The sequence below is a fragment of the Notamacropus eugenii genome, chromosome 4 (assembly GCF_028372415.1).
Source record: "Notamacropus eugenii isolate mMacEug1 chromosome 4, mMacEug1.pri_v2, whole genome shotgun sequence".
Taxonomy (NCBI): domain Eukaryota; kingdom Metazoa; phylum Chordata; class Mammalia; order Diprotodontia; family Macropodidae; genus Notamacropus; species Notamacropus eugenii.
This window is the reverse complement of record NC_092875.1, coordinates 8,266,243-8,293,467: the sequence shown is the minus strand read 5'-3', so window position 1 is coordinate 8,293,467 and position 27,225 is coordinate 8,266,243. Positions and strand designations below refer to the sequence as shown.

The window sequence follows — 27,225 nt, the reverse complement described above, 5'->3', positions numbered from 1 at the left end:
CCCCAGAGAATGGAAGTGACCCCCTCAAAGGGTCGAAGCTGGGATTTGAACCTAGGTTCTCTTACTCCAGATGCAGATACCATGCCATCTCCCCATCAGGCCACAGAAATAACTACCAGGAGATGTTGAGGGTGTTGGGGTTGAAAAGAAAAGTGGGAATTACCCAAACAGAGGGGAAGGGAGGGAGTGGCCATTCCAGGCATAGGAAACTGCCTTGGCGAGAGACAAGAGGAGTGTTGGTATCACATCCGTTTTTAGTGTTACGTAACCTGGTCTCATGGCTAGTGAGCCGCAGTTGGAATCTCTCCCTGCATTTCTCAAAATCACAGTCAGGATTTGAACTAATGTCCTTTGACTCCCAAAGCCACGCTCTTTCCCCTTTTCCCACAGTAGTATTCTTTAGACTCCTGTATCCTTATTTGTGACTTTCCAAGTTCTCCATTCCATATAGCATGTTAAGTGCCTATGCTTAAGACATCTCTCTCAGCTATAATCAATCAGTCAACATTTATTAAGCACTTACTATAGGCCAGGCCCTTTTACTAAGTGTTGAATAACTGCAAAGTCTTATCCTTAGGACAAAAACATCAATATCACAGTACAAGATGGAAGATGTGGTTGGACCACAGTTTGTCTGAAAAGACACTGAGGTTTTGGGGACAGCAAGCTTGATGTGAGTCAGTTTGTGACGGGACAGACAAAAAAGTATTTGATTTTGGCTCTTTTGACACAGATGTGCTAAGTCTCAAGAATGATATTGGGGGTGTTAGTCTGCATGTTTTTGGGCTCAGACCACAGCTGGGGTCTTGGGTTCATTTCTGGGAAAGAACATTGATGAGCTGGAGCTGATGCAGAGGAGAGTGAATGGGGCAGGGAAGAGGTGGCTAGGGCTACCTTGGGGGAGGGACAAGAGGATGATGCTAAGTGTCTGAAGGACTAGCCTGCAGAAAAAGGCCCCAGAGCCCCACTGTCTGCCAGGCAGGGCTTGAAGCCCCCATGGGAGACTCTTGAGCAGAGGCCAGATCAGATCCCTGGTTGAGTTGTTGTAGAACGACTTCTTTGCTGGGCTTGGGCTCAGCCAAGTGACCAAAGGCCCTTCCGACTGTGAGTATGAGTCTGTAGTAGTAACTGAGTACAGCAGTTGTCATGAGGGAGCTTACCACTGCTGAGCAGCTAGTTTGGCAGGAGGAGGGGTTGTAAATGTTTTGTATTTACTTGTAGTGTGTATATTTCCTCTTCTCCCTCCATAGACTGTAAGGTCCTTGCAGGTAGACACTGTTTCTAGTTTTGATCTCTGTGCCCCTGGTGCCCAGCACATAGTAGGTGGTTAATAAAAGCTTCCTGTTGAATGGTGGGCGCTGTCCAGAAGTGGAGAAGAGCCCAAAGGCTGGGCCATGGGGTAGAGATGTGAAGTACAACCATCCTGAAGCATCCTTGACAAGGCTGTCTGGAAGAACACACACTGACCTTACTCTGCTCGTGTTTAGGAGACAGAACATGGAACAGTAGTTAGTCACAATTGCTGAGGCAAATTCAGGGGTCAGGGTAAACTTGCTAACAGCTTTCCCCAGAGGGAATGGGCTGCCTCAGGAGGTTGATCTCCCTCCCTGGAGGTCTTGAAAGAAAGGATGACCAGCTACTCACTACTTGTCAGTCATGGTAGGAGGAATTGTGGTTCAGAAACATGTTGATGGCCTTTGAGGGCACTGCCAGTTTGGGGATTCTGTGGTTTCCGAGCATCAGAACCTTTCAGGCACAATCCTGGAAATGATCTGTCCATTCGTGGGCTGAGGTCAGCAAGCCTAGTGTGGCCCTCTGGGTTCTCGGGCGTGGCCCTTTGACTGAATCCAAACTTCACAGAACAAAGCCCCTCCATAAAAGGATTTGTTCTATAAAAAACTTGGACTCAGCCAAAAGACCACACCCAAGGACCTAGAAGATTCCCTGGCCTGGGGGTGGGGGCTTGGGGTCTGTTGTTAATTCTAGAATCACTCAAAATCATCTGGTGAGATGAGGAGGTGCTATCTGTATCACTGCAGTCTCTGCCTGCCCTGGAGAGAGCATCAAAGAATACTGATGAATCATCATGGCTATTTATGGCCCTCCACAGCCCTGTGGTTTTGCATATGGCAGTTCTGGATCAGCTGAAGTCCTGTAGATTCAGAGCTCATCCAGTATTCCTATTACATATGAGCAAGAGAGTCAATTCTGGGGCAGGGTGAAGAGTGTTGGCTTGGGAGGCGGATGACCTGAGTGCAAATCTCACTTCTGCTTCTTACTAGCTCTGTATGTATGATCTTGGGACAGGTCACTTAGCTGCCTTAGTAAAATGAAGGGTTTGGACTAGGTGACCTTGGAGGTCCCTTCCAACTTTTAAACTTATGTTCCTGTAAAAATGAGATAAAGTGGACTCAGAGTCACAGAACTGTTAAGTAGTAGAGCCATGACTGAAAGCCAGATATGAGTCAACTGAGGCCAGAGCCCCTTCTGCTAGGCTACAGACATATTTAAAATGTCCACCCATTCTTTGATGCTATTACATTTAGTTACCAATGAAAAAAAAAACAACACAGTCTAAGCGTTAGACTTTGGTTAGGCTAAGAAACCTAACCCTTACCTGGACAAAACTCCCAGGTCTCCCAAGGAGTGTTCACCTAACTTTTGCTCCAGAGTATCCAGGGAAGGGGAGCCACAGGTCATCCCTCTGTTATACCTAATTCTTCCCTCTGAGGAGATGCAAAGTCAGTCTAATCCTTTTCTCACGAGATGGCCCTTCCAATCCTTGAAGACAGGAATCATACCCCCCAGAGTCTCACCTTCTCTGGGCTTCAGTCGATCAACCTAGAACACGTTTTCCAGTCTTTGAACCACACCATTCTGGCTGCCTGGATAAATATCTCATCTCTTCTCTTTTTTAAAATGTGAAACACAGTGTCGCGGAGTGCGGGCTGCTAAGGGCAAAAGACGAGATACTGTCTGGTTACGTGGCCTTAGACACATCAACGTTTTCCCCACCACGTATGTGTTAACTTATTTTTGAATTCATAGTTCACTAACACACTCAGACCTTGTTCTCTTTTTCATTTTTAAAATTTGGTTGATAGCTTTTGTTTGTATTTTGCCTTCGTTGCTGAATAGATCCTTCACCATTTCTGTAGACAGCAAGCAATCCCTTATAACAACAGCAACAATTTGCAGTCAGCTAAGCAAATTATTCCTGATCCACAGCATCTAGTTTGGGTTTTGTTCTTTGCTACCGCCAAAAATGCTGCTATAAATATTTTGGTGTTTCTTCTCCCTTCGACCTCCTAAGAGCTAGCTTATGCCTAACTGTGGGAACTCTGACCTGAAGAGTAGATCTTCTGTGGTGGTTGTTTTTAATATAACTGCTTAAATTGCTTTCCAGAATAGTTGGACTGGATTTACAACTTCGTCAACAGCAGAGGCTTGTGCTGGTTTTTCTGTAGCCACTCCCACATTGACTCTGCTTATCCTTTATCTTCTCTGCCAGTTTGCTCCCCCAGATCTTTTTCACAAAGACTGTTATGTCTCACCATTACGTCACTCGTGTTGTACTTGGGAAGTTGAAATCCTGAATGCCAGTGCGCAACTTGCCATGTATTCCAGTTGCATTGTGTCTTCTTTGTTTCAGAGAGACTGGAGGTTGTTGACGACCAGCATCTGAACTCCTCCATTGAGCTTTGTATCCGGTACAGATCTGACAAGCATGTTATCTGTGCCTTTGACCCAGGTCGATGATGAAAAACCAACCAACCAAACCTGATGACCAGCGCTTGGTCAGGGACCTAGGACAGTCCACTGGCGTCTTCTTTTCAATGTCTCCGTGTCACCCACAAGCATGACAGCCAGAGAACCTGTCAGATGCTTTGCTGAAATCCTAGAATGCTATGTCTTCAGCATTCCCCTGTTCTACTAGTTGTGTTACTGGGTCAAGAAAGAAAGGTGATGGATCTGCTGTGATCTGCTCTTGATGAGGTTGTGCAGGCTTTTAGTTGCCACTGCTCCCCTTCTTATTGCTTAGGCCCCACCCCTCAAAAAAATGTGTTCTCAAGTGTCTTCAAGAATAAAAAATCAAGTTCCCTGGTCTGTATCACAGTTCTTCATCTTCAATGTCTGCTCCCTCTTCTTGTCCCCTCCTTCTTTTCTCCCTTTCTCCCCTTCCCCTCCCCTTCCTATCTCCCCCCTCCTTTCCTCCTCCTTGATTGCCCTCCTTCACAACAAGTCCCCCTCACACTGCTCCCCATTTTCCTTATTTCAAAGATCACCTTCAGGAGCTTCCCATTCACACCTGCCATTTCTTTGCTAGAGGCAGTGTAGCGTCATCAGGAGATTATATCCATGGAGTCAGGTCTAGAAACTGGCTTCCAAATTCCACCTAAGCACTTGGTAAGTAGGTAAGTACCTGGGGCCCAAGTGGCCCTGCTTTTTGGAGTCTCCTTCCTCCCCTGCAGAATGGCAATAGGATGATAGCTCCTCTGGCACAAAATTGTTTGCGGTTCAAATGAAACTATGAAGTTAGGCCTAAAGTGCCAATGGTAATACGTAAGGCACCTCAGCCCAGCAACTGGAACTCATTGAAGGTAGCAAAGATGCCTCCTCCCAATGGAGTGAAAATGCTATTCCTACTTTTCACTTGTGTTCCCTTGTTTTTAGCCCAAAGAGTATTCTCCTTGGAGGAGAAAAAACAAGAAGAAGCAAAGTATTGGTCCTTCGGCCTCCTCCTCCTCATGTCCTCTACTCAGCCCATCCACCTCAGTCGCCATTTCTGATCCTCAGCTTTCCCTTCATCACAACTTTACTCCTAAATGTTGGATGAGCCTGCTTAGCTTGTCTCAGCCAATAATAACGGCATTAGGATGTGAACCCTTGAGTGCAGGGATGATTTTGGCCTTTGTCCAGTGACACACAGTAGGCCCAAGCAATGCTTGTTCATTGACTCTCCCGCTCTGTCAGACAGTCTCTGGTCTGCACACTCTGAGTAGCTGTGCTCCTGGGGCAGGGACCGGATCTCTACTTCACATTCGTTCTCTGTCGCTTGTCTTTGCCTCAGTCTTGTATAGGTGACACTTTTTAATCTGAATTTTCCAGGAAGTTCCCTGTGAGTTCTTCATGAAACTCCTCTTTTTCTTCCTAAATGAAATAATTTCTTTTGTATCTTGAGAGTTTTGTACCTCTCTTGAGCGAACTTCCCCTCCTAAATGTTCGGCCTCTGAACCTAGTGAACGTGATGCTCCCCAAATGCAGGATACATGCCACATGAGGCCCAGCTCCCCTCTTCACCAACATGAACTTAGAGGGCCCACTCGTCTCCCAAGTTCCTGCCTCTATTTTAGACAAGTTTACCTGAGTCAGAGTCAGAAGGATGATGACAGCTCCCTTTGCTGCTTCCTCTGTTTCTTCCTCTGCAAAATCTCAATCCCAGAGAAAGATCCCAGAGATCGATGGGACACAAGAAGAAACTCTAGAGTTGGCTGTTCCAGCTGCTGTCAGATGCCGTCTCCTGCCAGTTGTTTTTGTTAACTGCCTGTCTTTATTACTGGCGAAGATTCAGCTGGAGAGGGAGGAGCATTTTATTGGGAAATGCCTGCGGCACTCATCAAGCTCAAAAATGAGCATTGCCTGCCATTATCAAATTAGTTGCTCTGCTTTTGTCAGACATCAAGGTAGTAGATGTCTGTCCCCTCATGATCACAGTATTCTTCCAAGCCACATTTGTGATCTAAACGAGCTAAATTCTTCTGTCCTGCTGATCTGCAGGGTGCTCTATCCAATGAAGCATATAGTCTGACTTCCCGTTGACTCTCACAGGAAGACCTGCCATCCTTTTCTACCTAGAAGTTCCCAGATTTCCTCACCCGAGTAAGACATTTTTACTCCACCATGCTGGTCTCCCTTTCTTGTATCTATTCTGTTGCTTTTGTAGTCATGACTCCCACTGCACCAAGGCTCAGGATCTATAGTCATCCTTGGAAAATACAAATGTGTATTGTGCAGCTACAAAGATGATGCTGTGTTCATGACTGGAGGCACTGTGTTGGTCTGTGGAATCTTAGCACTGAGAGGTTCAATCTCAGCTTACCACTTCCGTATCCATATAACCTGAGGAAAGTCCCTTCCCTCTTCTGGGCCTCAGTTTACTCATCTGTGATCCTGTGTTCCAGGCTTGGGGAAAACAACGGGGAAAAGAATGAGCCCCCAAAGTGTGCGAAAGAGCACAGACCAAGACTTGGAGTTCTAGAATGATAGCCTCAGAGTGCAGTGACTCAAAATAAAGAGGGACTGGAGGGGACCCCAGAGTCTGTGGATATACCTTGTGGAGCTTTCTCTTTTTACAGAGAAAGAATTCTGGGTGATCAGAAAGGTCACCCAGGCAGAGCCAGGATTCGAACCTAGACCCTTTGACCCCAAGTTTGGCGCTCAAGAAGGGCGCTAAAGGATGGTGTTAGGACCTAAGCAAAGTGGCATTCACAGGATCTAATGAGGAAGGTAGTTATTATGTAACTGTGATGGGCTTTTTCTTCTAGAAATATAAGGAAAGGACTTAAAACCAGAATAGGAGAAATAGCCTTTGAAAGGAGGATGATTGCTTGAGAAGCACACTGTGCACAATTGTCCCAGTCTTGCCCTGTCCCTCATGTTATCTTAGTGTTATCTTCCTGTTGGACAGTCTGGTGAGGTTTGATTTTACATGGTACACACCTGAGCCTATGGTGGTAATTGTGTCTAAAATCAAGAGCAGGAGCAGTAATGTAACTCCTCTACTTGGAGGCCACGTGGGTCCTGAACTCCCCGCAGTCTGTGGGCAAGATTCTTGGTACAAAGCTATAACTTCATTCCTCCTTTTCCTGAACTGTTGGGTTGCTTCCCGTGATCTAAGCTCAGCCTGCCCTTTAAAGTCCTGCCCAGTCTGGACCCTCTGAATTTTCCGTGCCTCATTCGGTTCTGCACCCCTTCATACATACATACATATATGTGTATACACACATACTTATATCTATTTATGATATTCCACACACTGTAGGCCAGAACACTGGAGGGGAATCTCCAAGATATCATTAAAAAGGAAGGAAAGGAAGCTGACAGCAAGCATTTATTAAACACCTACTGTGTGCCAGGCACTGAGGATTCCACACTAGCAAAGAAAGTGTCCAGTTTCTAGGAACTCACAGTCTGAAGCGGGGGGGGGGCAAGGTGTGGAGAGACAACATAACAACTGTGTACCAACAAGCTGCGGAGAGGCTCGCTGTGTCGGATGTCCTTTGATGGGAGGCATGGAAGCCAGCCCAGCTGCATCAGAGATAATAGTTTGTGCTGATAACCTTCTTAAGGTTTGCACAGTGCTTTACAAGGACTATCTTATTTGGTCCTCACAACTACCTGGGAGGTGAAGGGACTTGACCAGGGTCACACAGCTTGTGTCTGAGGCTGGATTGAAGCTCAGATTTTCCTGAGCCCTAGCCCAGGAGCCACCAGCTGCCTCTGGGGTCCCAAACAACTTTATTTCCTTTTGTGACAGGGTCCCGGAGCTGGTACAAGGGAAGATTGCTCCAAGGATGGTTCACCCAAACTCAAGCCAATATCCTGCAAAGTCCCTCACCTTGTACCCTAAATCAGTGGCTGGTACCCAACAATCCTCTCTTGCTCACCTTTAAAAAAAAAATAAATCTTTTCTTTGCTCTGAGAACTGATAGATTAGAAGGTGGAGCAATGACACGTAAAGTCCTTTAGTGGGTGGGATGGATTTGGGAAAAGTTTGGGAAAGACTGGTGTGAGGCAGAAAGATTGTATATGAGAAGCTGCAGGGCTTTTTAAAAAAGTGATTGTTATAAAGTGCTAAGTAAGTGCACATTTGCAGCTTGAAAATGAATTTCTACGTGCGGTCTAGCTGTAGCAACTTATTTAGTTAGTGTGTGTGTGTGTGTGTGTGTGTGTGTGTGTGCGCGTGTGTGTGCGTGTGCGTGTGTGTGTGCATGTGTGTGTGTACACACAATACAGACATAAAATTTTATGTAGTCTCAAGCCCTGCTCCAGCACCTGGGTCCCATCATGGAGGCTTTGTTGGTAGGATGTCATTGCTGACCGATTCTGCCAGGCTGGGCTCTCTGTGTAAACTGAGGAGTGGTTATATTGGAGAGCTTACTCATCGGGGGCTCTCAGGCTGGGGACTCTTCCGATAATGTGTCGAGGAGTTGCCATCCACTGGCTCTTCAGGGAGGTCACGGGTGCCGTTGTCTTTCAGCTTTCTCCTTTTGTCTTTCCCGATTTCTTCACGCTCCGTCTTTTTCATTTTTATGCCGTGAGACGTTCCACAGACAGTGTGTTGTAGTGGGCAGAGGGAGTACCAGCGTTCAAATCCTCCTGACCTCCTGACCCCTGCTGGCTGGGAGACCCTGGGCCAGTCCCATCAGCCATCAGGATCCCAGGCAGCTCTTTGGTGTAGAGAAGGTGCTGATTTGCACTGGCAGAGGACGCAGGCCTGGTCTTTAAGGAAAAAGTGAAAGCCTTGTTACACCAATGAGATCAGCCCAGGCGGCAGGGACCTAGCTGGGCCACCTTGAGATCACTTCAGCTCCTTGCAGTGACACAGAAGGCTGCCACATCTGTGCGTGTATCTTTGGACAGAATTTCTTCTATGATGATACCCTCTGGTAACATTAATGTGGGCAGGGGCGTTGGGTCTGAGGCCCAATTATTTTGTCACTTTTACTGCTCCTGCCAACTTACTGCCCTGCCACCTGATGATATCAGCAGGTAGTTCTTTAAGCAAGGGAGGGGGAAGGACGCTGCCTCTCCCCAAGCCCGCCAGCGTTGGCTTTGGTCTCTGGTATTGTTGCTGACTGATTGACTAGGCGATGTTGTATGTCCAAGTTGTTTACCCTTTTCCAATGATTAGCGAGCTTTAGTATTTTGAAAAGTGATTATTTCCGCTCTATGTGTCTTCTTTTGTGACGAGCCAGTTTGTCATCTTTCACAAAGAACTTTCATTGGTGCTAGTGAGCCACTCTATGTGTGATGACTGTGAATGCCCACGATTATGTAGGTGGAGCAGCCCAGAAGCTGGAGGGGCCAGAAGATGATAAGAAAGTAAGGAAGTGACCTTTTCAGGGTCACACAGGTGGAGGAAGAGCCCAGCTGAGATTAGGAGCCATGGAAGGTGTTCTCCCTGCCACACCATGCTGTGGGGACCAAGCTGAATTCTCATTGGCTCTCATTGGCTATTTGCTGAATTACCTGGTACCTCTCACTATCCTCTTCCTCCTCCTCCACTTGAGAATCAGTTAGAAATCTCAGCCTTGTGGATTGTCTGAAAGAAAATCTACTTTATGGCCAAATCCCGGGGAGTATCCAGAATCAGGAAAAGAGCTGACTTCATTGCAGAGAATGTTATTTCACTTAATAATGTCAGTGATTTCAAGTGTGTTGATAGATTTTTGTTGTCTTTTTAAAAGAAGGAATGAGGGAGACAGGTAGGCAATTTCTAAAGATTAGTGACCCTGAATCAGTAGTGTCTGTGTTGTTCAATGACCCTGGCATTTGAACCATCGAGGCACATAATTTCTGTGATACAGGAATACAATTTTTGTTGCTGTTTTTTAATATGTTAAAGTTGAAGATAATCACATTTTCTTCCATGTTTTCCAGGGAAACAGATGGTATAAAATAAACTAGATCAAATGTTTTCATAAATTCTTAATGTGTAAAAGTAGCTTAATATATTTCTTCCAGCTAAATGTCTGGGCAAGTCATCTTAATCTCTCTTGAGTCCCAAGTTCCTCATTTGTAAAAAGAAGGGAATGCACTACATCCACAAAGCCCTCTCCAGTTCTGAATTCTGTGCTTTAATCCTTTTTACAGATGGGTAAGCTGAGGCACACCTAAGCCTGGGTGAGGGGGTGAAGGGGCAGAGTCAGAACTCACACGGGGGTCTCATGACTTCCCATGATCTCTGGCCTTGGAAGGTTCATCTTTTGCCAGAGACCCTGGGTCTTCCATCCAAATGCCTCGCTCTGGCAGAACCTTAGTACTAAGCTGGATGGGCATCAGTTCAGGCTGGAGACAGATGAGTGACCTGTCACCCAAAGACTGGCCTCACTAGAGGCCACTCATGGGGCTGGGCCTGAACTGGGTCAGTTACGGCAGTCAGACCTTCAAGCAGACATTGGGGTATGGAGATGGCTTGTTCCCACTCAGAATCTCTGTGTTTGAGACCATCTAGTCCACCTCAGACTTGAAGGAGAATCTTCTCCAAGTGACCCCAACAAGTGGTTATCTACATGGTTTTCTGCTTCTATACCTACTCTTTCCTCCAGCCTTACATTTCCCCAAATTCTTCTACACTCGTCAAAAATGTTGCTTGGATATACTGTGTATTTATTAGACCAAGCTTCTTTTGGGCAAGGGCCCTGCCTTTCCCCTCTCCTCTTCTCCCAGCCACATCCCAGTGGCTAGCACAGAGCCACCTCTCTGCACTAATAGCTGAAAGACCCAAGATATGGGTCTGTTAAGGACTGTCTGTCCTTGAGCTGCAGTTAACTAGTCAGCCCAGTTAAATGTGGAGGCTCATTAGCAGTAGCCTGGTTGTACACGAATGCATTTTTAGGATGTCACAAACTGAAGACCGCTGACTGTGAAGTCCTCCAAGGATGGGGTGGCAAGAACGGGTGAGACAGAACCCTCCACACAATGTCCCAAGTTGGGGTGAGAGATTTATGGGATATTGTGTCCTGGGTATCTTCTCCATGCGTGACTGTGCACTCCCCCACCCTTTTCTAAGCCCTGCGTTCTCCCCTGCCCTGCCCCAGGCCCCCCAGCACAGGGCTCCGCCTGATAGGTGCTCTCCAAAAGGAGAAGGAATGTTTGTTGTATGACCTGGAGTCTGCTGAGCCTTCTGATAACTCGGCATCGCTTTGCTTTCTTTGGCAGGTGGTGACAGTTTCTCTGGTGACGTCGGTGTGGAAAGGGCCCCACACCCTTCCCAAGCACAACGGCTTCTGCTTGCTTGTTCCAGTGTTTCTTTTGTCAGCGAGTCCAGCAGAGCTGTTGCTCCGTGCCTGCCAGCCCTGAGCTGAGCGAGGGGCCTGCGGCAGAGATGGTGAAGATGACAAAGACCAAAACTTTCCAGGCCTACCTGCCTCACTGTCACCGGACGTATAGCTGTATTCACTGCAGAGCCCATCTGGCCAGCCATGACGAGCTGATCTCTAAGGCAAGTCACTGCAGAGGGTCCGATGGTTTGGGAAAGACTTGGTGTTAGCGATGGCTATTTACAAACATGACCGGTAACTCAGGTAATGCCTAGAATCCTGTTCAGCCTTCTCTTGGCGAGTAGGCCTGGGGTGCTACGCGGACCATACTAAATGTTAATAGTGCCCTGCCTTCACAGAGTGCTGGAGGGAAAAGACTAGTTTACACTTGGCACTTGAGGCTTAGAACATGCATTCTTCCCCACAGCCCTGGGACACAGGCAAGGGAACCCGAGGCCTGCTCATATGAGGTCACACAGCCAGCCTCAGAGGTGAAATTTGAACTCAAGTCTTGGTCCTTTGAATGCAGCATTCCCTCCCATGATGTCACTCCCATCATGCTTGGCCCTCTTAAGCATGGGGACGTTACTTTTGTAGTTTTTCTTCTGGCCTTTACCTGAGCAGGAGTACTTTGAGGATCTCTGATTCCATTGCTATGGGCACTGCCCCCAGTGGCCTAGGGGATGTAGACTGTCTTGTGGCTCCAAACTTCAAACACCCTGTGATCCACCATTAGTATTTCCCTCAGATTTAAGCTGGCCAATGTGCAGGCAGCAGAAATCCACCGTTTAGCTCAGGGTCCGTCTTAGAGACCTTTCTCTCCAGAAGGAACTTGTCAGCATTGGCACCTACTGACATCATACTGCAGATGCCCCACCATGTGGCATCGAAGTATAAAACAGAAAACTTCCCTCCTCCTCCCCTAGAATGCTCAGCTCTAAGGCTGCCATCTCTGCATGGTCTACTTTGACCCTCAATACAACCTCAAATATTCCTAGGGACCTTGTATAGATAAAGACCCTGCATCTCTGAGGATAGGAGAGGCTATCCGTGCTCTGTCCATCAGACTCTTCATGTTTTTCAGGATTGTTTGACCTGCCCACCCTTCTCTGAAGGCCTGAGAACCTATGAAGGGATATGATTTCTAAGCAGAGTCCTCAGAGACAATATCCTGGCTTTCTCTGCTGCTATCTTCCAAAAGCTCTGGGTATTTCATAGAGAAATGTGAAATGTTAGAGCTGTACAGAGTCCTTGAGATCATCTGATCCTGCCCAGTCATTTGACAGGTGAGGAGACAGAGATGGAGGAGCAGTTGTCCCATAGTGAGGGAGGGGCTCAGCTAGGACAGAGCACCCCAGATCTCTTGAGGCCCAAGGCCTGGGTTTTCTCTGTGCACCACGCTGTCTTGTGTCTGTCATGTTGGGGATCCTTTCAATATCCCTGCCCCTGAGGGCCACTGGAGCTGCCTTTTATAAAGGCAGAATTGGAGTCAGAGAGAGGAGGAGCAGGCAGTCCAGCTGATAACAGCCTTGGGCTGCCTTCCCCTGCAAAGAGAAGGCATGTTATTTGACCTTTCCTGCTTCTATCTAGTTTTTCCCTAAAATGTGTCTAAAAGTTTTAAGTTGCCTAGATGTTTTCAGGCCCAGTGAGATGTGGGAGATGCCAGTAGGACATGTGTGTGCTGGGCAGGTGGCCTGGGGCCACCCAGGCCTGTGCCCATCAGCCTTCCTGCTCTCCTGGAGCCCCCACTGACAGCACACCAGCCCAGAGTCAAGACTACCCCTGTCATCGGACCCTCGTCCTCCACCCAGGTTTCTGGCCACTCCGATCGGCCACCTGCCTGCCTCACCCATGCTGCAGAGTGGTGCTGGCATTTGAAGACACTTCATATATTCTGAGGCATTTTTGAATATCTAACGAGGGGAAGACAAAACAAGTTTTTAAATGGAAGGAAAAAGAGAGATGTGATGTAGCCAGTAATAGAATTCTGGTGCATATTCTAAAAATAAATCTTCCAACGCTGGCTTGGCTCCTCAGGTACTTAGCCATCTGTTTCCATCCCTTGCTCCCACCACCAGCACTGACCTGTCAGAGCCTTTGAAATCTGGAAACCTTGGGGAACACACTCCCCAGCACAAGCCCCAGACTGCAGGGTGGGCTGTACCAGTGGAGGTTATCGTTAACAGCTCAGAAATCCAAACCGGACATGGGTTCTTTGACAGGGTTATCTTTGGGTCACATCGAGTCTTCTCTGTAACGCCAGGACTAATCCTGCGCGTCTCTGAAGAGTCTTTTGTGTTTTTTATGATTTTCCTCATTAAATAGTTTGAAATTGTAGACTGTCGTAGCAGTTCTCCCCGTCAGGTAACAGCATCCAGAGTTTGTGCAGCGCTTTAAAAAGCAAAGTGCTTTCCCAATGTTGTCTCATTTGATCGGTTCTGTTGTTATTGTCCTTATTTTGTAGATGAGGAAACTGAGGCAGGCAGTTAAGTGATCTGTCCCAGACTACAGAGTTAATAAGTTTATGAGGCTGAATTGGAACTCCGGTCTTCCTGGGCCCAGCACCATTTAACTGTATTAATAGCATTGGCTCCATCTTACATGTAAAGAAACAGAGCTTGAGCTTTCTTCACAGATCTGCCTGTGGGTCTGTAGCTAGGAAGCATCGTCTTCAGCCCAGAGCTGACATGCAGCCTTGTTTAATACGTTCCTTAAAGCACTGCTTTTTGTGGCCGTAGCTTTGGCAAACCTTTTCTTCTACTCAGTTGGAATCCAGCCAAAGAGTGGTTGGAGACTGCGGCCTGCCTAGTGGGAAGGACCGGTGAGTGTTGAGGGACACTGTTCTCATCGCAGAGGTCTGTGACTTGGGACCTATTTCTTAGTTTATAAAGTGAAGATATTTTTACCTGGCAGAGTTGGTAAGAGAAAATGAAATTTGTATTCACACACAAACGCATAGACAAAATGGCAGAAAACGCATTCAACAAATATTCCGCACCTGCTGTGTACATGATGCTGTTCACATCTGGGGGAGGGGAGGAATAAAAAGCTGTATAAGAACTTGTCTCTGACCTGAAGGAACTTTGAGTTAGTCTAATAGAGAAAAACCATCGAAGCCTACATTTAGAAAAAGGCATCTAGTCTGACGTTCCACCCTATTTATATGCTGTAGTGGGAGGGCAGCTGGGTCGCACGGTGGATAGAATACTGGACCGTGGAGTCAGGAAGACTCATCTTCCTGAGTTCTTGTCTGGCCTCTGACCCTCGGCTAGTCACTTCATCCTGTTTGTCTCAGTTTCCTTATCTGTGAAATGAAATGGAGAAGGAAATGGCAAACCACCACAAGTATCTTTGCTTGAGAAAACCCCAGGTGGAGGCAGGGAGAGCCTGAAGCAACTGAGACAACTGTATTGCCTCTGGGAGTGGCAGACTTCTGTTCCTCACCCCAGACAGCATCTGGTTAAAGGACCAACTATTCCCCATTAATACCAGACTGACTGCTCCTCACACTCTCTTGGCTCCCTGCATTTAAATCTTATCAGCTCCTGAGGACGGGAAGAGATTTTGCTCAGTGGGTACCCAGGGGTGGGGCTAATGGGGGTAAGGCAGAACTGAAAAGCTCCTGGTAGCCCTGGTGGAGATGAGCAGGGACTTGTGGGGTGGGTTCCCTGTCCCTGGGTCAAACAGTTCAGTGTATGCACAGGAGCTGAGGAGCCCCATCTATTAGCAGTTCCTGCTGCTCTCTTGTTCCGTCCTCCAGGCCTGGTGCACAGCAGAGTTTATGGTTATCGTTCTCTGTGGGTTTTCTCAAATCCTCAACATCAGATTTTAGATTAAGGCCCAGTTGATTCTGTTTGTGCGTCTCCTGACAAGCACATTCAGGAAAAGCCTTCGATGTTTCGGCCCCATCTACTTTGCCCATGATTTCTGCCTCTTTCTAAGTCCTATCCTCTGCCTGCTCAGACCAGACCTGGAGTTCTGTGGTCTGTTCTAAGTTGAACATGTTAAGAGTGACCCTGATAGGCTGGAAGGCAAACAGAAGGTGACAAGAATGGAGTGGGGCAGGGGAAGGACCGGAAATGATGCCATTCTGGGAATGAAGGACATGTGGAGGGCCAGCCTGGCCTGAGGAGGAGGCAGGGTCCGGAGGGCTGCTGTCAAGGAGGAGCCTACTCAGTCTGGCCGTAGTGGGTGAGAGTGGAGGAGAAGTAGATTTGGATTCTGATGATGAGAGAAGTCTCCGAATGGAGTGGTCCCTCCTCTCTGCAGTTCACTAGGAAGAGTTTGTTAGAGAGGAAAGCCTACGTCAGGGACGGCTTGGACTAGATGGCCTCTGAGATGCTTTGGCATTGAGGTCAGCCTCTGGGCCAGCAAGTGACCTTTGGCCTTTGCCTCTTGGACTGGGGCAGCTGCTTCCTCCTCCTGTCCACTCCTGGCTGCTCCTTTCCTCAGCTGTTGGCCATTAGCACTCATTTGTCCAGTGATGGTTCAGCCTATGCTCTGTAAGCAGGCTCAGAACCTACCCGCAGGAAGTTCCATGGGGTCTCCCCTCTTTGATCGTCCATCCCCCAGCTCCTGGAATGTTACAGCCCAAATCCCTCCAACACCAGGCAATGAACGCGGTGCCACAGTTTTCATTTCTGTACCTGGCCATGAGCTCAGTTCTTCTGCTAAGAAGGCAGTGTATTTCCTCGTGTTATCAATGCTGGGGTTTATGACTTTGCATCTGTACAATGCCAAAATGGTTGGGCAGTGTGGCCAATGGAGCCATTCAGGCCCTGGAGTTGGAAGCGTAGTGGAGATTTGGCCTTTGTGGATCAAGAATAGTAGAAAAAATGAATTGGAGGAAAAGCTCAACGGACTAATCCCTTGCTATAAAAGAGGAATTTTGATTGTTCTGTTCCCAAAGAAGCGAGCTGCGCCCCACCCTCTTGCATTTCCTCAGGGTGAACCAAGTCAGAGTCCCTTTTGATCTTGGGCTGCTGGCCCTGGTTATGGAGTTTCTGCTTTCTTGTTCTATTTTAAAACTAGCCTGAATGTCCCGTTTTTGGGAGAAGTACTTCGGATAACTGTTACCTGGCATTTGACCGGGCAGACTGTCTGTTTCATATTGAGTGTTCATTTACTTGGGTAATCAGGGTAGCACTATGATTCCATAACTGAATTAAAAAAAAAATCACTTAGATGATTTTTGAATCTTGTGATATTACCACGTAATCACTTAATAATGTTAGCTGTGCATTATAATAATACTAGTAGCTCCTGTTACGTGGCAGGCTGTGATTGGCCGTGATGTGGTGCCGTGCAGAGGCAGACAAATCAGCACGTTCTAGATGGGAAAACTGGTGGGTCCAGAGAGGTTCAGCCCCTTGCCCAGGGTCACACAGCTCCCTGCCTGATTCCAGTGTTCCAACTCTCATGGTTTCAGAGACTTTCTACAGGCTCGAAGCTAGAAGGGTCTCAGAGGTCATGGCACTCAATCAGCTATCAGCCAGCATCTGTGAAGTACCTGCTGCATGCTGGACCCTTCCACAGGTACCCTCTTTTCACATTTCCTAAGAAGGATAGAACATTGCTCCGAACTTGGAGGCCAGTTGTCATTCAAGGGCCATGTTTTGGCCCTAATCTAAAATGTGAGTCCTCATTAAGCACTTGCCATGTGCCATCCCTTCCTGTCAAGTGGGCGCTTGATAAATACTTGCTGATTGATGGATGGAGACAGGGAGCATGCTTCTGCAGCAACAGCCACCACCCTCAGGAATCCTCAACCCTCCCGAATTGAAACCTCCCTCGAAAGAAGGGGCAGCGATTCATCCAAGGTCACACCACAGCCACTCTTTCAAGGGTAGGAGAAGACCTGCTCAGGCTATGCTTGTTCTGTGGTGTGGAGTACATCCAGTCAAGAGGCAGAAGCATGAGACACACTCTTCGTGGACAGGAAGGCAGAATTGGAAGGTGGATTTTGGGTAGCAGTAAGGGAAAGCTTCCTAACCATTAGAGCAGAACCATGAGCAGTGGAGGGAACCTGATTGAGGCTCATGTCCCGTAGTGGAAGGGGCTTCTGTCTTGTCCCCTCCTCGGAGGTCTTGAGACAGGCTGGAGCAGCTAGATGGGTGCTGAGGTTCCTTGCGATTCTAAGCTTGTGTGATTGAGCTGTTGAAGTTATCTTCCAAGGAGGGGAGTAGTCAGTCCCCTATTGCTGCGGTCTTCACATGGCAGCTTCATGACCACAGAGGAGGCGGCTTCCTCTTCAGGTTACAAGGTGGGCACATGACCCCGGAAGCCCCTTTGAGCTGAGGTTCTTTAGGCTGCAGATGTGTACTCTCTTCTCTGAGCTCTCCTTTCTCTTCCTGAGATTCAGGAAGAAGAACTTGCCAGATCTCTGGTGTACTGCGCTCCCCCCACCCCCACAGGCTTTAGGGGGGCACACCCCTGAAAGAAAATGGGCCCTTGGCCTCCTGCTGTGAGGACCCACATTTCTCCAGCCTCATGGCCCTCGGGAGGCTTCTTTTCTCCTGCTCACTGAACTAGATGGGGTTGGTGATGCTTTCCTTTTCCTTCCTTCCTTCCTTCCTTCTTTCCTTCCTGTTTGACCTGATTGTTAGCTGTGTGAAATGGGTTCACTGAGGGGGAGAGGACACACTAAAAAGCATGGAGGTGGGGGAGTCCTGACTTTACCACTTGGCAGCTTTGTAACCTAGAGACGCGGCTACTGTGTGTGAGACACAGCTCCAGGAACTTGACTCCTTCACTTGCCAATTCTGTAAGTAAAGGCACCAGACTCTGAGCCCTACCCAGCAGCATCGGGCTGACTTCACTTACTTTGCCATTCTGCTCACCCCACTTGATTTGCCTTCAACTGTATGCAGGCCAAAGTTATGTGTCAAGGATTTGTGTTCCACATCCCACCTGCTCCCTCCCCTCCTTAAACACTGCCAGTGCAGCCCTCTAGTCCCTCTCCCGGACAGCAGAGCACGCTACATTTCTTCTCCAGTTAAGGATTAAATGCTCTGCTTTACAAAGTACTATCTCAACGCTTATCCTAAGAGGTAGGTAGTGCAAGGATTAGTGTTTCTATTTCAGAGATGAGCGGCCAGAGGTTCCGAGTTGGTTGCTGGTACCCAAAGTCTCACCAACCAAGCTCTTTCAACTTGGGGCCCCAAGGCTAACTCCTAATGTGCAGTTGACCTCACTGCCTTGTATTTTTTAGCTCTCTCCTTTCCTTCTCAGACTTGTTAAGTTAGATGAGCTAAGTTAGATGTTGTTTGAGAGATTCCTTAGACCTGAAAGATCATCTGATCTAACCTTACTTTATTTTTAAAATGTATTTATTTTTATTCAGAGCTTAACTAACATGACATAAAACAGTCATTCCATGTACATAGTAGAACAGAAACAGGATTGTACATGAAACTGCACTTGCCTTCCTTTTTAAGTGTATAATAAATTCGGCCTGTAGCTTTCAAAGCTGTCCTGTTTGTCTGTGCTTCTTTCTGGCCTGCCTTCTGTCGTTCTCTTCTGAGAGTTTTTGAGAAGATGCCTAAGTGTGGTCTTTCATCTTTGATTCCTTTTCCCTCTCCCCCCTCACTGTTCCACCCATGCCCTGTTGGAAAAAAAGGAAGGAAAAGCTCTTGGAGCAAATGAGTGGAGCTAAACCAGACAGATTCCCCAACTGATTCTGCTTGAGTTCTGCATCTTGAGGCTGCTACTTCCCTTCCTCTCAGGTGCTTAGGAGATACTTGTTGATGACTGGGTTGACCAGCTGTCTGTCAGGAGATGGTGAACATGCTTCATCTGCATCTCAGGAATCCTTAACCTCCTTATTTTAGAGAGGCAGGGATTACTTGTTCCCAGAAAGAAGTGGAGTGGGGGTGGGATGCGACTTGTCCAGAGTCACAGAGCAGGGTGTGAGTGGTTGAGAGGATTAGGCCTCCTGAATCCTAAATGAGACAGAGGCTTGTCCTTGATTCCAGATGGCCAGTTACTTTGTAATCCTTGCCACGGAGTTGGGGTGATGGCAGTGGGGTGTTGGGTTTTGTTTGAGGTCAAACAGGGCCCATAAGACCTTAAGCTGGTTTTCTCAGGGAGGTTTTGAATTGGCTCTACCTCATTGCCTAATAGGGACAATGGATCTTCCTGGACCCCTAGAGGTAGGAGGGACCCACCACTGGTCACTCCCACTTCCTGCTCAAGAAAGGCCAAGTCAAGAATGTTACCCCTCCCCCCCACCCACATACTGGATTCAGAAGGGTGGCCTACTGTGACAACAGGCTTAGATCGCTGCAGTGATTTCAAGAAGAACAGACTATGAAATGCAAACTTGGAAGATGTCCTGACATCTGGATTTGGGAGTGGAAAAGGTATCTGGGGCAGAAAAAAAAAGTGGTGAATGAAAATTGAGTCTGAGATCATTTGTTACTGGGGACTTTGGAGAAGAGATGGCATTGACTTAAAAATGGAGAAACAAGACAAGGAGGGACCATGAGCAACTCTGTCATATCCAGTCTGAGGTGGCAATCCCCTGTGTTCAGGTCAAGTGGAATGCCTTAAATATTCAGCCTTCAAAGTTGGGACCATGGGGGACTGCATGCCTAGTTTTCAAGTATGGAGGGCCTTGTGTTAGGATGATTTCCCACCAGAAGATGAATTTTTTTGGGCCCAGAAGTTGAATATATCTTTGAAGATATAACAAAGTTGTGATCTGTAGCAAAAGAGAGGGCTTCCTCTGACACAGAGACACTGGAAGTGGATAAAGCAAGTGTGGAAATTGTCGATATCTGACAATGGAAGGATTCTAGGACAAAGCCTGCTCAAGCATATCAGAAACCTATTAAGAGGAGCCCAAAGTACAGGAGGCAAGTCTGTCAAAAAGCCTTTCTTGGACATGTGGGTGAAAACTTCGGCAGGCTAGGTGGGGCATTAGAGGAAGAAATAAGATGAGAGAGCATGGGTCATGGGAGCTGTTGGTATCTTATCATCAGAGGATTTGAGCGTTAGAAGGGCCCCCAACTGCCATTTTCTCTGGTTCACTACAACTCCCCCCAAGTGGTCCTGCCATCTCAAATGAAAGAGCCCTCCCTCCAAGGAATTCCTAGGCATTTAGCTCCCCATTGGCCTCTTTACCACAGCCCTCCCCCCCCTGCTCCTTCTGCCCTGTGATGACTCTTCAATGACTTGGAGTTAGCCCTCAGCCCCACATCCCCCTCTCTTGTCTAGGTACCCAGTTCCTTCAGGCAAGCTGCATGTGACATGGACTCTCTTGGCATCCTAGTTACCCTCCTCTGAATCCTCTGCAGCTTCTCATTGTTCTTCTAGCACCCAGAACTTGACACAAATCAAATGAGATCATATTGTAAAAAGCACTTAGCATGATGCCCGAAACACAGTAGGCACCAGATAAATACTTATTCTCTTCTTCTCCCCCGTTCAGCAGTACCCCACATAAAAGTCTGATGAGGATGGAGTACAGTGGAACTGAATGCAGCACAGAAAAGCATTAGCTTTGTGGGTCACTAAATCCCACTGTCATGAGCTTTTAGTCCACTAGAAACCTCAGATCTTTTTCAGAACAACTGCTGTCTTCTCATTATTAGGTTCAGCTTGATGTTCTCTCCATCAAGTTACTTTTAGATCTTGACTTTCTCATCTATTGGGTTAGCCACCATCCCTCGGCTTATTGCCATTTGCACATTTGATGAGCACATCAGCAATGCCATATCCAAGTCATTGATAAATGTATTAAACAGTACAGCACCAAGCCCAGGTCACTGATGCAGTCCATCGAAATCCTGCTTCCACAATGACTCCCACAGTGACCTACAGCTACTCTTTGAGTCCAGCCAACCAACCTGTTCTGAATCTGAATTTTATTATTGTCTAATCCAACTCACTCCCCCTTCTCTACAAGAATAGGATGAGATATCTTTTCAGAGACTTTGCTAAAATCCAGGTGACCTGTGTCTGAAAGCACTCCCTTCTCTGCATGTTCCATCACGAGTAATCGTAGAATCTCCAAATTAGAAGATGTCTGGTGACTCAGACACAGTCAGTGAATCCCATCTGCAAGAGCTCCTCCTAATCTTCTCACCTTGACCATTATCAAGGAAGACCTCCCTCGATGGAGAATTCTTGAAGAATCAGACTCTTAGAGGGGGAAGGTACAATGAAGCATCTGATTTATGCGTTGAATGATGGAAGGACAACGCCAGGCAGAAATCTCAAAGGAAAGAGAAAGGAGGCCAATCCAAGTAAAGGAAGTGGTGCTAGGCAGCATAGTAGGGTTGGAGTGTTGTGGAGAGTGGTAGGAGATAATCCTACCTGAAAGCCTGCCTGAGGACTTTGAATCTTGCCAGCTAAGGGAGTCACGTAAAGGCTGTGATAGGAGTGATGCCCAGGGAAGGCCTGTGCCTATGCAGTGTTCTTTGAGTTAGGGGGTTTATTAGACTTCAGAGACACAAAACTTAACCTCTCACACCCGTATAAATATAATTCCAGGGGCCAGACCTCCAAGAGCGTCTGTGCTGGGCAGACCTGCCTCTACTCCTGGATGCCCTTCAGGAGCACAGAGTGAAGTCCTCACAGACAAGCCCAGACACTCTGTGCCCCCATTCAGCAGATGGGAAAGCGGCTGGGAGCCTCTGGAACTGACATGCTTCCCACTGCACTCATGAGGCCAGGAGCAATTTCTTTTGGGTTCTAAATTCCAACTCCAGCTCCAACCTTATTCCCAGCATTACTCTCCTAGGGGGAGGAAGGGAGCTGGGTCCTGCATGGGGGCTTAGGGAGGCCTGACCTGGGGAGCTTCTCTTTACTCAGAGATGGTAGAAAGATGATAGAAAAGCCCGGTGTGCTCCGAGCCAGGGCTGCTGTGAGATAGAGCTCTCTCAAGGTACTGACCATTTATTTAATCATATAAAGGAGCATATGCTAAATACCAAATAATTGGGAGGGTTGATCAGGATAGCAGATGTTAAAAGGAAGAAGAAAAGAAAGTGGAGCCAAGATGGTGGAATAGTTGGAAGCTGTGTGGCAAGCTTCATACACACACACACACACACACACACACACACACACACACACACACACCATCTAACAGATCTAGAGAACACATCAAAATGAATCCTTGTTGGGAAATCCAAGGAAAAGTAATTTTTGCAGCCTAGTTCAAAGTTGGGAAACAGAGGTCCAAGGACACTGTGTGTGTGTGGGGGGTCTAGCTAAGAGCAGGCAATGTGGAACACGGTGTACATCAGAACAAGGGGAGCTCTCAGATCCAGCACAGAAGGATTTCTAAGACTTATTGATTGAACTGTAGGCACTTTGAGAAGGTGAAAGAAAGCAAAAACGCCACGGAAGCCATGAAACACTTAGGATCCCACAATGGCAAGTCCACATCAAGAAGTTCAGTGTTGCTAACTAAACAACTCTCATAAGTTTGTTTTGGTTTGTTTTTGCCTTATTTTATTCTGATTTTTGGCTTCACCATCAAACAATTCATTCTCTTGTATCCAGTGGGAGGCACCCCCAAATCCTGTCTGGTCTCATACTTTATAATCTTGGTGTTCTCACTTGCTAGTTTTTTGGATTTCATTTCTCTCTTCCTTCTATAAGTCTGGCTAGATTGAAAAATTAAGTTTATGATTATGAACTAAAAAACTATGCCTGGGGGGGAAAAAAGGAAAGAATTCCAGCACTGAGGAGTCACAGCCAATTACATATGATTTAGCCACCACTGTGGAGAGTGGAGAGCTTGGAATATGATATTCCAGAAATAAAAAGATAGAGGCTTACAACCAAGAATGAGTTACCCAGCAAATAGGGGGAAATGAAATGCATTACTGATGAAAAGACCAGAACTGTGTAGAAACTTTGAAGTCAAATACAGGAATCAAGAAAAATATAAAAAGGTACACATGATGAACAATGCTAAGGGACTAAAGGATAAAGTTTCTACCTCCTCCCAATATGGGAGATGACAAATTGTCCTCTCTGAACTTGGCCATAATCGGGGACCATAGAAGGAATCGAGACAGAAAACTTGGAAGTGTTTCTGTTATTTCTTATCTTGAAAGAAGAATAGGAAAGGAAGGAAAGAGGAATACACTAGGTAAAGAAAGGGAGAGGAAGGTTAGGGAAAATCCTCTCACATAAATGGGATGTATCAGAAGACTATGCAAATGAGGGAGAAAGGGTGTGGTGGGGAGGACTGATATTAGAACTTTCCCTCATCTGAACACACAGAGTTGGGCACAGAAATATATTTCACTCAACAGGGAGCTGACTCAAAAGGGGAGAAAGAATATGAGGGGAGGCCATGTTTAGGGTTAATTGATCCTAAGCAAAACAAACTCTGAATAAGGACATACAAAAATATAGGAAATCTTTTTGCACTGGCAAAAAATTGGACACTAAAGGGGTGCCCATCAGTTGGAAAATGGCTGAACAAGTCATGTACATGGATATGATAGAATACTATTGTGCTAGAAATGATGAAGGGGATGGTTTCAGAAAAACCTGGAAAGACGTGTATGAACTGATGCAAAACAAAGTTAGCAGAACACTTTATATGATGACAGTGATGTCATAAAGACAACTTTGAAAGATTTAGGAATTCTGATCGGCGTAATGAAACATATTTGTCCACATCCTGATAAAAAGATGACGGGATCAGAGTGCAGATTGAGACGTGGTTTTTTGCACATGGCCAGTGCAGGAATTTGTTTTGCTTAATTATATGTGTAGTGGAAGTTTTGTTTTTCTTTCTTAATTTGGGAGTAAGTAATGAGGGAATAAGAAAGAAGGTGGATTTTTGCTGATTAAAAAAAAAATTAATTTGAAAAGGAGAAATCCCTGTGGGTTTCATGGAAGAGGTGAGACTTGAGGTGGGCTTTGAATAACGACTCTGACCTGGATCATGAGAGGAAGTGGGAAGGGAACAGTCAGGGCAAAGAGGTGACAGTAGAGGTGCAGAGGGTGTATTCAGAAAGTAGCAAGAGCCTGTGATGGTCTAAACTCCTCTAACACTTTTTTTTCACCTGCAATATTTTTAGAAGCTTCAAAAGATCTTCGACATGCATGTGCTCTCTCCACTTAGGCGGATCTTGACTCCTGTCATGCGTTAGTGGATAGTCTAATTTTTTATGTCAATCTGCAGTTTCTCTGTATCCTAATTTATGATCTTTCTTGGAGGTATTTTTTCTGAACTTAACAAACGCTCCCAAAGTGAATATTTTCTAGATATAACGTAGAACAGAAAAAGAGGATATGTGCAACTCCATCTCTTATGACATCCCGCTTGCTCTTCAAACTCGGCGCGTCACTTTCAAAGCTGGCTCGGTACTCTGTCTCTTTCTGAACTCTTCACCTGAACAGTTATTTCCACGCTTCACTGAGCCTGTTTTTGTTTTTTTGCAACACTATCCATTGCCACTCCCTCCCCTTGCATCTTTCCCTTGGAAAAAGACAAGAAAAACCCAATCTTCTTAAGAAGTCAATAGCCAAGCAAAGCAAATCTCCTCCGAGCTGTACCTCGTCCTGCACCAAGTCCAGCCCCGCCTTTGAGGCGACGACTGCTGGGCTTCCTCACTGGTCCTTTAGAATTACATTTGTATTGCATGGATCAGAGCGTTGTTGTTCCTACACACGTCACCCTCTTTGTTGATACTTCCTGGAGCAGAACAGGGTTGGAGAAAGGAGCTCCAGTAATCCAGGGCCTGTGGGGAGACCCTTCAGTCTTCTTTTGCCTGAGTTAAACCTACTTTTTAATTGCTTTGAATCTCTAAGTCCATGCAAGACCAGGTGAGGTGGACCTAGGAGGGGAAGCGGACCCTCGAAACTGGAAGAAGGTGAATTCTGCACAAATGATAGATTGCTGCTTTGTAGGATTACAGATTTAGGCCAGGAAAGGACTTGAGAGTGAGATTATCTCCTGGAAACCCCCTCATCTCAGAGGAAAGGAAACTAGTGCAGAGAGGGAAGGGGGTCTTCCTGAGGTCACGTCAGGTCATAGAAGATGAAAAAGAGAAAAATGAACAAAGCAGGTAGTTGGTAGAGCAGGAGCTTCGAGCTAGCTCCTCCTTGGACATCTTCATGACAGGCTGCATTTTACACGTTGGGATTTCCTGCAATGTACTGCCTCTGCTGGCAGTGCTGAGTCTAGAGTCACAAAGATCTGAGTTCAAATTCAGCCTCATGTGCTTGCTAGCTGTGTGACCCTGGGTGAGTCCCTTCACCTCTGTCTGCCTCAGTTTCCTCATCTGTAAACTGGGGATAAGAATAGCACCTGCCTCCCAGGGCTGTTGTGAGGGTTGAATGAGATAATACTTGTAAAGCACAGCAGCACAGCACCTGCACAGTAAGCGCGATATAATGTTATTTTTGTTAGTGCAGCTGGACTGTGACAGGCTTGGGGGAGGTGCCTCTGACCAAGCCAGACCTTCCATTCGTGTGGTGTTACTGACAGAGGCAAACTTAGGGAGTGGGTGGGTCGCATGGTGCAAAACTGCTCTCTGCCTCAGTTACTCCTGTAAAAAACTAGCATGGGATAGAGAATAGTCAGGAAAATCTGGATTCAAGTCATGCTAGTTACCTAAGGGCTTTGTGGTCCTGCACAAATCACTCTTGGTGCCCCCGACACCTCCCCTCTTAGTCTAGGAAAGATGCTCACTGCTTGTGACAGGTCAAGTCCTCAGTGGTTTGGAGATTCCTGTCCTTAAAGGAAGGGCCGCCTCGCCCAACATCCCTGGTTCTGCCTCTCAGGTGCCCCACTTGGAATAAATCCAGAAGCTAGAGATATAGTGGAGAGAAGAGTGTCCCCTTAGGGCTGTGCCTCATTTACAGGCTCTCCTCCCAATTGAGAGGATGCTTAGAGGTGATGCAGAACTGCGTGACTTCTGAACGAGGTTTGAAAACTGATTTGACCACAGCGATGGTATACTGGGAGGCCCCTCCCCATAACCATCTCCCATCCCCAAAGGTGAAACAGCCACCCACCTGAGTCAGCTTAGAAAACCCATGCTGCAGGTGTGTGTGTGTTAGTAGAATTAAAAACCATTCCATCAAAATGGTGGTTTGCCATTTGGGGAGTTGAGGGTATCTTCATAGTCTCTGACAAGTCTCCGCAATTACTCATTGTTGAATTAACAGAAGTGCTTAGGAAACCCCAAATGTGGCTACTGGGTTCCTGGCATTGAGCACCACTAGTGTTAAGGTACCATCAAACATCATAAAACAGAATCAGAGGGTTAACTTTTAGAGTTCATGGGCATCCATTCTTTCATTTGATCCTGTGAAGCAAGGGGAGCCTAGGAATTCTCACCCCCCATTTTGCAGCTAAAGAGACCTACCTGTAGCTCAGTAAATGGACTTTCCCAAGGTCCTGTAGCTACCAAGTTCAAAGGCCCCTGCTCGATCTTGTGTCCTAGAACCAAAATAGACAGCTCTTGGGACTCCCACACAGCTGCCTTTGGCACGTCATGACCAAATCTCAAGCCCCCAGGAATCCCTCTAGGATTTGAAATCCCAGGAGACTTGTAATTAATGGGCTTATGGTGTCCATTCCTGGCGATCCCCGGGGCTGGTACTGTATCCTCTAAATGAGAACTTCTGACCCAGCTCCATAAGCCCACTGTGTATAGTCTGCCCCCCAGGCTCCCAGACTACTGGTCAAGAATGTCGGAGGGGGCTTGTGGAAAGCTATCAGACATATGGAAGAGGGGTCAAGAGGGAAGTATAGATAGTAGATTACGTGCATCTAGCCCTAATCCATTTTCTAATCCAGAGTTGTGACTTCATTAGTGTAAGGAACTTCTGGTATAGGAACTCCCTCTGATCAGCAATTCCTCTGTATCCTGAGGCCCAGAGTGAAGAGCCATGTCTGGGGTCAACCAGCAGGCTCAGAGGAGAGCCTTGGCTCTTAGGCCAGCCTTGTATCTACATCACTGTTTCTTATCAGTTTTGTTTTTTAATATATGCATATCTGCATATATTTTTAAAATATGTATACTGTGTATGTATATGTACATATACATACATCTCAGCTAAACCCTGACCCACTCCCTGAAAGAGGACAGCTGTAGTTCTGAAATTCATATTCAGAACGTGAATTCATTCAGCAAACATGAAGTGCCCAAACCAGAGTGTGTCAGCTGCAAGAGGAAGGTTCAGTACCTGCCCACAGTCA

At 46.8% G+C, this 27,225-nt stretch overlaps 1 protein-coding gene across 2 annotated transcripts in view; it reads left to right on the top strand.

Moving 5' to 3' along the window:
- Positions 1-27,225, top strand: part of YPEL1 (yippee like 1) — a 39,279-nt gene that overhangs the window by 2,177 nt on the left and 9,877 nt on the right. Inside the window, exons 2-3 of one of the 2 annotated variants that reach the window (XM_072599683.1) lie at positions 2,933-3,018; positions 3,653-4,111. In XM_072599683.1, the coding sequence (XP_072455784.1) occupies positions 2,933-3,018; positions 3,653-3,759 (193 nt within the window). In that variant the 3' untranslated portion in view covers positions 3,760-4,111. Of the gene's footprint in view, positions 1-2,932; positions 3,019-3,652; positions 4,112-10,944; positions 11,228-27,225 lie in introns of those variants that run through there. The other variant, XM_072599682.1, reaches the window with a different exon arrangement.